General features: G+C 40.0%; 1 protein-coding gene across 3 annotated transcripts in view; it reads left to right on the forward strand.

Moving 5' to 3' along the window:
- The window catches only part of CA5B (carbonic anhydrase 5B), a 52,129-nt gene extending 42,554 nt beyond the window's left edge, over positions 1-9,575 (forward strand). For all 3 annotated transcript variants that reach the window (XM_049643491.1, XM_049643492.1, XM_049643490.1), the window contains 4 exons: positions 84-179; positions 1,262-1,324; positions 2,234-2,389; positions 7,120-9,575. In XM_049643491.1, the coding sequence (XP_049499448.1) occupies positions 84-179; positions 1,262-1,324; positions 2,234-2,389; positions 7,120-7,299 (495 nt within the window). In that variant the 3' untranslated portion in view covers positions 7,300-9,575. The remainder of the gene's footprint in view (positions 1-83; positions 180-1,261; positions 1,325-2,233; positions 2,390-7,119) is intronic.
- The last annotated feature ends 3,954 nt before the right edge of the window (positions 9,576-13,529 follow it).

The raw sequence follows: 13,529 nt of genomic DNA on the forward strand, positions 1-13,529 counted from the left end.
AATATTATGTGTTGAATAAGGCTGTCTGTTTTGGAGCAATCCTATATGCTCATGTATCAAACCATCTTTTAATGCTGTTTTAGCTGCACTTGGTACATTGGAATGCAGTCAAATTTGAAAACTTTGAGGATGCAGCACTGGAAGAAAATGGTTTGGCTGTGATAGGAGTATTTTTAAAGGTAAAAAAGTCTTACCACTTTACATGATGTGTTGTATTGTGGGGTAAAAAGATATAACATTGTCATATTAAGATCTAAGTATATTGGGATAAAAAAAAAAACCATAATTGACTTGTGGAATCAATATGTTGTACACCCGAAACTAATGTAAAATTGTATGTCAACTCTACTTCAATTTCAGGGAAAAAAAAAGAAAATGAACAATGGTTAAAAGAAGAGATTGCTATGAATATATTTCAAATGATATTAAAATGCACAGTCCAGGGGCGCCTGGGCGGCTCAGTCAGTTAAGCGTCCAACTCTTGATTGTGGCTCAGGTCATGATCTCATGGTCATGAGATCAAGCCCCCTGTCGGGCTGTGTGCCAAGTAGCTGAGCATGGACCCTGCTTAAGATTCTCTCCCTCTCCCTCTCCCTCTCCCTCTCCCTCTCTCTCTCCCTCTGCCCCTGCCACACACACTCTCTCTGAAAACAAAAATGTCCAGTCCAATAGAGTAACAAGAATAACAAGCCACATATGGCAAATGAGCTCTTGAAATGTGGCTACTTTGACCATGGTATGGTTTTTCATTTTAATTAATTAAAATTTCAATGTAAGAACTGGTGTTTATTATTTATTTGAGAGAGAGAGAGAGAGAGAGAGAGAGAGAGAGAGAGCATGTAAGTAGGGGAGAGGGACAGAGGGAAAGAGAGAATCTTAAGCAATCTCCATGCTCTGCATGGAACCTGACAAGGGGCTGGATCCCAGGACCCTGAGATCATGACCTCAGCAGAAATCAAGAGTTGGCTGCTTAACCAACTGAGGCACCCAGGCGCCCAACGAACTGATATTTAAATGGAGCTGGGGCACCTTTCCCCGTAGGCACACTGACCCTATCAGCAAACAGCCTGCTCATTTGTCTTGTGTCTAATTTGATTCAGTGACGTTTAGAGCAACCTAAATTGCCCGTTTAAGTGTAGTTTAGTGTGATTGGTTTGTTTATATGTGATCACCAGGTGGCTAATTTTAATTCATATTCTGTTCTGATTTCAAAAGTGAAGTGTCAATTGTTTTTAATATTTTCTCATTGCTTCTTCTTTAGCTAGGAAAACATCACAAAGAGCTGCAGAAATTGGTGGATACTTTGCCATCAATCAGGCATAAGGTAATTTCCCCCCCTAAATCACTTGAAATACATTTTATGTTTAATCTACGAGTGGAGACACTGACAAGGCGCCCTGGAAGACAACTCGCCACTGCCTTGGTTCTGCCGCCATGCCACTGAGCGCTCGGCACTCGGGAACACGGTGCCGTCCCCTCCTCTGCTCCGACACCTGCACACCTGCGTCTTCGAAGTCCCCGTGGGAACACTCAGACCAGCCCTCTTGGCTAGACCTCCCATCCCGCAGGCGGGGAGCAGGGAAGAGTGGGACGGACACTTGGCTTGGCTAGCTGTGAAGAACAGTTACCCGTTTCCGTCCGGCCCATCCGCATGGACGCCTCTGTCCAGGCCCCAGGATTAACTGTTGCCTCTTGAGGATCCCAAAGGGGCTGTTCCCTGGAAGTCCTCCTCTTCCCTGTCTCCCCCTCTTCTCCCCACCTCAGTCCCTCCCCACTGCCTCTTTCCCTCTCCCTCCCTCTCACTCTCCCTCTTTTTCCTTGCCTGTCTCTTTCTCCCCTTTTGATGCAGGAGCCTGGCTCCCTCTACTTTCCGTTGTGTTTTAGAAAGGAGAATTCTGTTCGTTTCTCTTGAGAAAGACAAGCCTCCTTGTTCATGCACCAGCTACCACCTGACCCTCCCGCCTCCCGAAGAGTTCAGAGGAGACTGGCACCTGCAGTAAACTCACGACAATGGAGGGGGAAAGTGCTTTTGGCGGTGTTCCCATGGAGGATGATCAGAAATACATAGTTAATTACAGGAGCAGTGTGCGGGTGTGATTCTGTCCAAAGGTGCCCAGAGATACTCTAGACCACTGCTGGTCCCCAGATTCCCCTCGAATCATTGCCTCATCATCCGATTTCTGAGTGGTTTTCATCACAAAATGATGACTCGGTGACCCCTTCTCTTTGCCAGGACACCCTTGTGGAATTTGGGTCATTTGATCCTTCCTGCCTGATGCCCGCCTGCCCAGATTACTGGACCTACTCGGGGTCCCTGACTACCCCGCCCCTCTCCGAGTCTGTCACCTGGATCATTAAGAAGCAGCCTGTAGAGGTTGATCATGATCAGGTATGTTCTTTCCACCTTTCTGTATGAGGACATGCTAGTCTGCCCCTTTAACACAAGGCTGGGCTCAAACTTTGGCATCGGTTTTGAACATCTTGTAATGCTTCTACATTTTTATTAAAATGCGCTAACATCTTATCTCAAAATTTGGATATAAATTGGGGAATTCTTCAAACCAACTAGAGAGAACAGTTAAAATTTAGGACACATAAGCTTTTTACTTCCATATTTGGCAATGACATATGTCTTATGTATTGTGTATTTTATATATAAATATGACTCTATATAAACAAGGCCCTTTTAAAGGGAAGAATGAAGACTGGAGATGGGTGTGCTCACAACCCTTTAAAATCCTTAAGGAGGGGCGCCTGGGTGGCTCAGTCGATTGAGTGTCCAACTCTTAATTTTGGCTCAGGTGATGATCTCACTGTTCATGAGTTCAAGCCCCACATCTGGCTCTGCAGTAACAGTGCAGAGCCTGCTTGGGATTCTTTCTCTCTCCCTCTCTCTCTGTCCCTTCCCACTTACATGCACTTTCTCTCAAAATAAATAAATAAACTTAAAAAAAAATCCTTAAGGAAATTTTGCTCTGGAACCTCAGGATAAAGACAGAATCCAACAGTGTCTGTCCATTAATTTTAAGTCAGTTGTTTTGAACTTGGAGTTTATTTTCTTTTTAAAAAGTAAGTTTAAGTGGTAATTACTTGCCACTAATTACTAAATTCAATGCACAAAATCCTGTTTAATTCATAATTTAAACTATAATAGTACTTGTATATGCTTGCTTTATGGGATTTTTATTAATTATAAAGCATTTTTATAGGAGCAAAGGCTTCCAAAATCTTTTTTATGAAGCCAAGATAACTGATACCAACACCCATTAAATATTTTTAAAAATTAAAAGTAAACTAAAGATTGATCTCTCTGAAGAATATGTTTTAAAGGAAGCAAAAGTAATACATGAAAAACAGAAGCTAGCAGTACATTAGAAGAAACATACACATTTTGACCAAGTAGTATATATTCTAGTAAAGCAAGGATGGTTCGTTATTAGGAATGATATTAACATACTTCATCATGTCAGTGACTCTTAATAGAGAAATCATGTAATCATTTCCATATACTGTTAAAAGGCATTAGCAAAATGTACTATTCAGTTTTTTAAATTTTTAAATAAAATAGAAATGAATGGAGATTTCCCTAACTTGCAAAAAAGACATGGCTCTCACTTCAAAAGTAAACAGTATGTTTACTATGGAAAGAATTGTTACCATATACACTTTGGAAGTTGTTCTGGAAGTAGCCAATACAATTAGACCAGAAAAGAGAAAATGAATTAGAGAAACAATAAAAACTACTTTAAAAATAAGGTAGTTTAGTAATTAGTGGAGTATAACATTAATTTGTAGAAATCAATACATTGATTTTTTAAGTTCTTTTAACTTATTTGAGAGACAACACGCGCACACAAGCTGGGGAGGGGCAGAGAGAAGGAGAGACAGAATCCAAATCAGGCTCCATGCCATCAGCACAGAGCCCAGTGTAGGGCTCGAACTCACAAACTGTGAGATCATGACCTGAGCCGAGACCAAGAGTTGGATGTTTAACCAACTGTGCCACCCAGGTGCCCCTAGAAATCAATACATTTAAAGCACATATAAATATATATATCACTATATATAAATCACAATCAGTTAAAGGATGCAATGATATAAAGTTATAATGGAAGAATGAACCCTATTTATAATGAAAACAAAAGTATAAAATGCCTTGGAATAAGCTTACGAAAATTTAACAAGTAAACTTAAAATATCCCTGAAGGACACAAAAGAAGAATTCATAAAATGTATACCATGTTATTGAATCAGAAGATACCATAAAGATATCTTTAGGTGTCAATTCTCCCTGACTCGTTATTATCCACTGTTTATTCTCCAGAAATTTGATGTGGTCCATTCACTATGCCAGTAGGATTTTTAGATAGATGTGCTACTTCTAAAATCATGTGGCAAAACGAACAAGCATAAATAGCCAGGGAAAATTCTGAGAGAGAAAATGAGAGATGATTAGATCTACAAACTTATAAAGTCACAATAATTAAATAGTATGGTACTGGCACACAAATAAAGAGATCACTGGAGGGAAGAAAGCGGTAAGTTCAGAAATATGTCTAAGTACATATGAGAATTTAGTTTGTGATAAAGGTAGCATCTCATCTCACTGGGGAGAAAAGATAAGATTCTTCAGTAAATGCTAATGCAAGGACAACTGGGCAGGCATTTGGGGGAGAAAAATTAGATCCACCATGCAGACCTTATGCAAGAATATATTCCACATATATTAAATGTTAAAAACACTGCTAGGACAAGCGTAGGAAAATCTTTTTATACCTCCAAATGGAGGAAGCTTTTTTCACTATATATCAAAACCAGAAGTCCTAAAGAAACCAACTAGTAAATTAGACCACATAATTTTTTTAAATCTGTCTGATAAAAGCCACCAAAAACAAATGACAAAACATAGAGCTTACCTGTTCATAAGCCTGGGCTTGGTGACCTATATGTTTAGTCTGCGTTTATCCTTCACATTTAAAAATTGACCTAACACTGGGGCGCCTGGCTGGCTTCCCTGGTTCAGTGTCCAACTTCAGCTCAGGCCATGATCTCATGGTTCGTGGGTTCAAGCCCCGTGTCGCGCTCTGTGCTGACAGCTCAGAGCCTGGAACCTGCTTCTGATTCTGTGTCTCCCTCTCTCTCTGCCCCTCCGCCACTCATTCTCTCTCTCCTTCTCTCTCTCTCCCTCTCTCTCTCTCTCAAAAATAAATAAACGTCAAAAATCAACCTAACACTGAAAAATAAGTCAGTAAAATAAATAAATCAGAGAGTCAGTGGCCCATGTGAGGAGTTTTCAAATGAAATCTCTACACAGAAAATTCAGTAAGAAAAAAAACGTTAGCTGTCATCTATAATCCTAGTCACCTATAATCAGTGTTAGTCATTGTTTGGGTAAATCTTTCTGGTTGTATATCTATACACATACACATAAATCCTTTTAGTCTTTTATCTATATAAATATACATAATTTTCTTCACCAAATGGAATCATTCTGTACATACCATTTGGTTCCTCTTTTTACTCAGTGATATGTGAAACATTTTATCGGTAATAAACGTCTTCAATATCACTTTTAATGGCTATGTACTAGTCCATTTTATAGAGCTAATGTAACTTAATGATACTTGAGCGATTTCTAATCTTTTGCAATTAGTTGAATAAAAATAAATCTTAAGTACTTGGACACATTCTTAATTTCTGAGGGTATATGCGTAATTTGCAAATACGGTCCCTATGTTTGCCACTCGCCCCTGGTCACAATCCTGCCTCCGCAGCTCTACTTGGCCTGAAGTCTTTGATTGAAACACATCTTCACATGCTTGCCTACTGTGCCCCAGGCTGTCCTCTCCATAGCTGCAGCGTGCCTGACTGACTGAGGAGAAATGTTGTGAAAAGATTTTACAGTGGGCTTGAAGTCCGGTGTTCCATAATAAGGTGGCTCGGAAAGCCAGGGGGGCGAATGATGCTATCGCCATATTAGAGAACAAGCTTTTGACTTGGGGTTGCTCCTCTTTGTACTGAGCTGCATTGTCCAGTCCATGAGCCACTAGCTGCACATGGCCATTTACATTGAAATATAAACACATTAAAATAAAAATTAAACATTCAGTTCCAAGGTACCCGGCTGGCTCAGTCATTAGAGTATGTGACTCTTGATCTTGGGATCGTGAGTTTGAGCCCCACGTTGGGTGTAGAGATTCCTAAAAAATAAATGAATAAACTTTCAATAAATAAATAAGTAAGTAAATAATCCAGTTCCTTAGTTACACTAGCCACATTTCAAGCACTCGGTAGCCATATGTGGCTAGTGGTTATGATAATGAATCACGCAGAGGACATTTCCGTCATTACAGAAAGTTCTATTGGACAGTGCTGGCTGGGGGCATCCCACTGCCTGTTAAGAAGACATCCATACTACGGGCACCTGGGTGGCTCAGTCGGTTGAGCATACAACTCTTAGTTTCAGCTCAGGTCATGATCTCATGGTTCGTGAGTTCGAGCTCCACATCAGGCTCTGTGCTGATAGCACAGAGCCTGCTTGGGATTCTCTCTCTCCCTCTCTCTGCCCCTCCCCTGCTCGCTCTCTGTCTGTCTCTCAAAAATAAATAAACTTTAAAAAAATGTAAAAACAAGAAGACATCCATATGCATTGCCTTCCCCTGCAATGCCCAGGTACAGTGAGCAATGAAGAAGACATTGTTTACATTAATGATACAGTTACATTTTGAAAAAATGAAACATTTTTGGCACTGTTACTGTATACATCAGGCCTTCGCTATAGTATTCTGTAGGCTAGTTATTTTGCCCATTTAAAGATGAGGTTCCTGGAATCAAAGATGAAAACTTGTCCTTGGCAAACGGCTAATGTGTGGGGGGCAGGGCCTTTGACCCCCAGTCTTTGGATCCCAAGTACCCTGCTGGCTTCACCACCTCCTGTTACCCTCCTCCTCATACATTTTATTCCCTGTCTAGTAGTGAAGGTATTCCTAACCAGAAATAAGTTGTTCTGTATCTAGTTTTAGACGAATGTTTTGGAATTGTAAAAATAAAAGTAATTTATTCATGAAGTTAAACTGTTACGCCATTGAAATCATTTATGCTTCCTACTTCTATTTCTAGCTTGAGCAGTTTCGGACCCTGCTCTTCACTTCGGAGGGGGAGAAAGAGAAAAGAATGGTGGACAATTTCCGCCCCCTTCAGCCCCTAATGAATCGCACTGTCCGCTCTTCCTTCCGTCACGATTACGTACTGAATATACAAGCGAAACCCCAGCCTTCAACTAGCCAAGCAACTCCCTAAGACACTCATATCTAGGCACTACTTTGCTTTAATGAATACATACTAGCTTTTTAGAGATTGCTGATTGGAGTGTTCTAAACGCCTACATTTAATAATAATTGTAGATGCGCATTTCTTGGTGTGGCAGTGCTCCTTCAGTCTTTGAAGAAAGCTCTTTGGTAAAGAAGTTCTTAACTTTTATTGATAATGATGTTTAACACTGATGTGGCAGTAAGAGACACAAGTTTGTCCTTCAGCAACCTGTTGGTAATCGTAATGTCTTTTTATGTCCTATATTTCTGAGTTGTCTTATGTTTATTAGTTGTCTTTTTATGTTTATTAGTTAGTAACTCTATAGAGTTGTAAGTAGTGATGGTAATCAAAATATTTAACACCGGTAAGGTGCAGACACTGACCATCCAGAATGCAGGCCTTTCAGAAATGGCCCCAGCGCCCAAACTGGTACTTCCTGGCTAGCTGAACATTGGCCATGGTTTTAGGGATATTTTATTTCAAAATCTGAATGTATATTCTTTTCTAAAGCCTTCTCAACAAGTATATTTGCCTGATCTTTAGTTGTTATCCCTAGTACATGATATGCTTACTATCAATTTATGACATAGAAGAAAATATTTTGTAGTTCTAAGAAAATAAGAATTTACTTATAACGGGGAATCCTTTTGCACTTCTGAAGATCAAATATTTTACCTCAAGACCTGATCATATAGAAAGCATATACAGAGCATTTTAAAGAAAATGCTTGAAGTTCCTAGAATTTAAAATTCTATCATGCTTTATTTACAGGCATCGTTTTCAAAAGACTAGTAATATAATAGTCTATAGTTTATAGTGTTATTTTGCATTGTTTGTACATTGTTTCTTAGAATATAATATTTTCCACAATGACAGAACTATCATGGCTTTCCTTGAGAACTGCCTGACCTTTATTTCATGAGTTGAGGTTCTGTGCAAGGCAGGTGCTCAACATAAATCTCCCAGTTAATATAATGGTTTAAATGACTTCTGCTACAGTAATAAGGAGAGAAAATTAACAGGCTAAAATCTAGAGAATTCTACGTATTTGGGGGAATCCATGCCATTGTTGCCTTTGCTTGTAAATATCTTGGAATGTTTCTAGTTGCCTATAAGCCTGTGTTCAAACTCAATACTGAATTTACTGGTGGTCTTTCTTTCATTAGTATGCTAGTCATCTGATCTGCAAGGTAGGGTTGGATGAGTAGACTTGACACTACTAAACTATACACTGAAAAAGTTTAAGATGGTAAATTTTATGTGTATCTTACCACAGTTAAAAATAAATAATACATTCAGTAGAAGAAAAAGAGGGATGGAGTTGTATATGTGAGTTTTGGGCGGGGGGGATGGATATCTGCTCTTAAAAAAGGGAGGGGGCACTCCTGGGTGGCCCAGTCCGTTAAGCATCAGACTCTTGATTTCAGCTCAGGTCATCATGACCTCACGGTTCGTGAGATGGAGCCCTGTGCCACGCTTAAGATCGTCTCTCTCCCTCTCTCTCTAAAAAATAAATAAACAAACAGATAAATAAATAATTTTTTTGTTTTGTTTTTAAAGGGAGGGGGTGAAGGCATTTGCTTCTAGAGTACACGCCTTCTCTGGAAGAAAATGAATAAAATTCTTAAAAAGATAAATGCGAGGGGAAAAGTTTATGTTAACTATCTAATTGATCTGTTCAAACCATAGTTATCTTTAAAAGGGTAAACACACACACGATATGCATTTTCTAGAGCACAGGGCTTCCCTCCTAGGCCTCTCACAAAGTCTTTGTGCAAAATTCTATTGCAGTGAGTCTTCCAAATTGGAGTGAGAACCAGTGCACCAATATCCGACTTGCCCTTACTTCTTAGAGCTACAGAGGATGTCTTTATTGGGTGTGTCCCAGCTTGCCACTCCTGATTCACCTGCACCTGGTGTTTTGGTGTGATTATTAACAGCACCCTCTCGCTCTCAACCATGTCTTGGTTCGCATGATCAATTCTTGCTCACCTTCTCTGCGGAGGTTACATGGAAACCGCCTTGGGGAGGTGTGTTTCTTTTCCTCGGTGCCTTAGTCATCTGAGCTCCGAAGGGGCTGGCAGATTCCGGGGCAACTGATACACCCTAACAAGAAATGTTGTGTCTTTTGTGCCTCCAAAAGTGTTTTACTTGTACCTTCCTAAACAGCAAGGGGCAAAATGTCCTTGAGAAGGAATTTTGTATTAACATTGCTGCTTATCTTCATTAAATACTATAATAAAACCCTTTCTTTACAATATTAATATTGAATGGCTTTTTCTTCCTATTAGTTTTTTTTTTCCAATATGTAAGATGTCTATAAAACTAGCGAGACATCCTTTACCATGTAGTGACTTTACCATGAAAGTGACTGGAAAACTTGTAACGGATTTATTAGAAAAGCAGGAAACAAAAACCACCCACTCTTCAGCTCACCTCTTTCTGTCAAATTAGTGCACAATCTGCTGATATCACCAGTAGGGGAAACTGCCAACCCTTTTCTCCTCTGTGAGCCTACATGGATTAGGGTAAAATTGCCTATTCTGAAGCAGGCATTCACCTCAAAAAAGTTTAGGACGATACCTTTCCCTTGCTCACTGGGGGACACATTTCTTTTGGTGTGTTAGCAAAATTACAGTATTGTAATCATTTTAGGTATTTTTCTGTGTCACTAGAAGAACCAACACTATTTACTTGATACGTGTTGTCCTTAACATTTTACTGTCTTCTTTATTCAACTTTATTGGTTAAATTCTTTCCCATAAAATTTTACTTGGATATCATTGTTTTTTAAGCGAATAGGCTCTAATTTTACCATATAATGAGTGCATCTAAACAATACTGGCTTCTTTACATATAAATAGTAATGCATCCTTGTTAGGAACTGAATGTTTATGTCCCTCCTGCACCAAATTCATAGGTTGACACCTAACCCCCAACGTGATGGTGTTAGGAGGTGGGGCCTTAGGGAAGTGAGTAGGTCATAAGGGTGGTGCCTCATGATGGGATTAGTGCCCTTATAAAAGAGACCCCAGAGTGGTCCCTCACCCCTTCTGCCATGTGAGGATGGATACAGCAAGAAGATGGCCACCAATGAGCCAGTAAAGGAAGTTCTCACCAGACACTGAATCTGCTGGCACCTTGATCTTGGCCTTCCAGCCTCTAGAACTGTGAGGAATAAACAACCCAAAGAGACTAAGACCCTTTCTGTCCCTTCGTACATTTTGATTCTTGCTTTTTGAGTTCAACCACTCTTCAGAAATAGTACTTTGCTTTGGGTCCTGGGTGCCGATATGGACTCACCACCACATTTTCTCAAACCACCAGCAGTTTTTTGCTTAGAACCTACCACCAGAGGAAAGAATCGAGTAATAAGCGCTAGCACTGCATAGTTTGTTCCTCTTTCAATCAGTTGTACAAATATAGATTTGCATGCACTTTTCATGTTAATATACATCAAGTATTTTATTTTGCTATCTTAGGTAACATATATATACTCTGGAAAATATATAAAGCCCTTGGTATAGCAATGATGACAGTTAGAGAGGAGTTGAGATCCCATTCTATGTCCCTGAATAAATCTAGTGACTCATACTGAAATTAATAGTAGGTGAGAAATTAAATGTTCTTTCCTGAGAATTTCTGCATTGACCGTTCCATGAATCCTCGTACCACAGTCCTACGAGGGCAAGAAAAAACCAAATTAATTGAAAGAGTACCAGCCTGGCTTTCAGAGAGTAGATTCTTGCTTTTTCTTGCTCTCTCTTTATGCTTGCAATAAATGTGAGATACATTTATGGATCATTCTTTGGTCATGTTATAATAACTAAGATTCATATGTACTAATAACAGTATCTATGACATCATCTACATAAGTTAAAAAACTTTAACTTTTTGAAGATAATCATCTATTTTCTACTGACGATGTAAAATTAAAATTTAGGCATTTTCCCATAGAGGGGGGATAAACTGCAATGTACATACCTGAGAATAAGTAGATGTTGCATATCAGGAACCAAGAAAAATACATGTTATGTTGCAGAATAAAGATAACTTTGTTCTGTTTATCAGGATATTATAGTAGAATGTACCTTTGCACTAAATTTTTACATACTTCATTTTTATCTTATGATTTATTGAATTCAAATGAGCGTAACTACAGTTTGAAATGAAATTGGCTTTTAGAATAACTTCTGTAATGAAGTTAATTTGAGCAATTCAAGCTTGTTCATGAAAATGAATTCAGTGGTTAATTGTTGAGGATAAATGTCTAACTCCTATAAAAGGAGATTTACATTCATTTGTAAATCATAATAAAATAAAATCTAGGGGCACCTGCCTGGCTCAGTCAGTTAAGCATCTGACTTCGGCTCAGGTCATGATCTTGCAGTTCACGAGTTTAAACCCCACGTCGGGCTCTGTGCTGACAACTCAGAGCCTGGAGTCTGCTTCTGATTCTGTGTCTCCTTCTCTCTGCCCCTCCCTCGTTCTCTCTCTCTCTCTCAAAAATAAACACTGAAAAAAAATTTTTTAATAAAATCGAAATCTGTATCCTTTTTAAAGTAGGAGCATGTTCACAGAAGACATTCTCACTTTATTGCTCTCACATGAAAGTCTGGTCTAACTCATAAGCAATGTTACAGCAGTCCAAACAACAATCCAAACAGTGACACTTTCAGAATGGCATCATAAGTCCTGGTCCCAGGGACCAGCAAAATTGGTCATTTGTACAGCAACGTTTTTTGCCCGTCAGGGCATTCTCCAGTTAGGGGCTATAACCACCAAGTCTCCACCTTCAAGTTTAAGATTTAGTGCAAGAAGCAGCTTTGTGAAAGCCACAAAGAATATAGCGTGAGAGGTGTTATAAAAGGTGAAATACGTGAGCTAGGAGTATACACAGGACAAGTATCAACCCACTCTTGAGGGAATAGGGGAGTATTCACACTGATGATGATGATATAACAGATAATGTGTCAGAGACACTATTGCCAGGCACTATGCCAACATATAGCACGCATTTGGGAACTGTCATCACTACCTTGATTTTTACAGATGAGAAAACCAGGGACTAGACATTAAGGAGTTTACTCAAGATCAGAGAGCCAAGGCTTGAGTTTCCCAGTCTGTCCAACTCCAAAGCCTGTAACCATAATTACTGACGCACTGAACTGGACAAGGTCAGCTCGGAGGTGTGTTGTTCCAAGTGTGTAAGAGGGAGCAGGGCAAGGCTCTATGCACTTTGGGCTTTGGGTGGCTGCTGAATGATTCCAAGGAGGGACTAGGAGAAGCAGGGGCAGTTTAGTAACTGGGTAGCTCAGTGATTGTCAATTGGAAGAGAGAGGAACAAAGGTAGGCCAAGGAAGTTACCCAATCACTAGAAAGATGGGGGTTGTTAATCATTTTGCCGCTGCAGTATGTCCTGAAGAGAAGCATTTTCTTCTTGGTCTTGTCTCTGGCCTTGTCTGTATACATCACAGTCTGATTATTAACAGAGCTGATTTTACTTTCTCAATCCTACCCTCATTGCCCCAGTTTAATTCCTCATCTAGACTGTGATATTCCAGCGTTATCCTTTGTATTGCAAACCAGAGTAATTTACCTAAAACACAAATGACGACAAAACTCAACCAAAAAGCTTTCAGTACTTCCTGTTGCGTAGAGGACTTAATTGAAGCTTCTCTGCATGGTTTACTAGGCCCTTCTTCATAACCCAGGTCCACCCCACCTCTACTGCTATGTTCCTTGATATTTTGGAACTTGCCTTTAAATTCGATGGCCAAAATTCTTGCGGGTCTGGCAGATTCCACATTGTTTCATCCCTCAGTGACTTCGCTTATACTGATTTAGCTTTCCCACCTGGGGATCCCACCCTTCTCTCCCTGGGTAAAGGCCACCTTCCTTTAAAACTCAGGCATCAGAAAGTCCTCCCTGAATCCCAGGTGGACTGTGTTAAGTAAATTCAGTTGCCTGTACCATATTATCTATGTATTTGGTCCTTCTTCGTCTCTAGAGTGCACATTCCTTGGGAGCAAAGATGACGCCTTGGCGGTCCAGGTGTTGCTTTTCCCTACAGAGGTGGCAGGTGTGAATGGCAGAGGGCGCTTCGTCTGAGGGACTGATAGGTGGGACCGCAGAAGAAGGCGGTGCCTGAAAGTCGGACTGGGAAGCTAGGCGATACACTGTGCCTGGAACGAGGTTTCGTGTGACGATGAGGACAA

Source organism: Panthera uncia, chromosome X (assembly GCF_023721935.1).
Source record: "Panthera uncia isolate 11264 chromosome X, Puncia_PCG_1.0, whole genome shotgun sequence".
In the NCBI taxonomy this organism is placed as follows: Eukaryota; Metazoa; Chordata; class Mammalia; order Carnivora; family Felidae; genus Panthera; species Panthera uncia.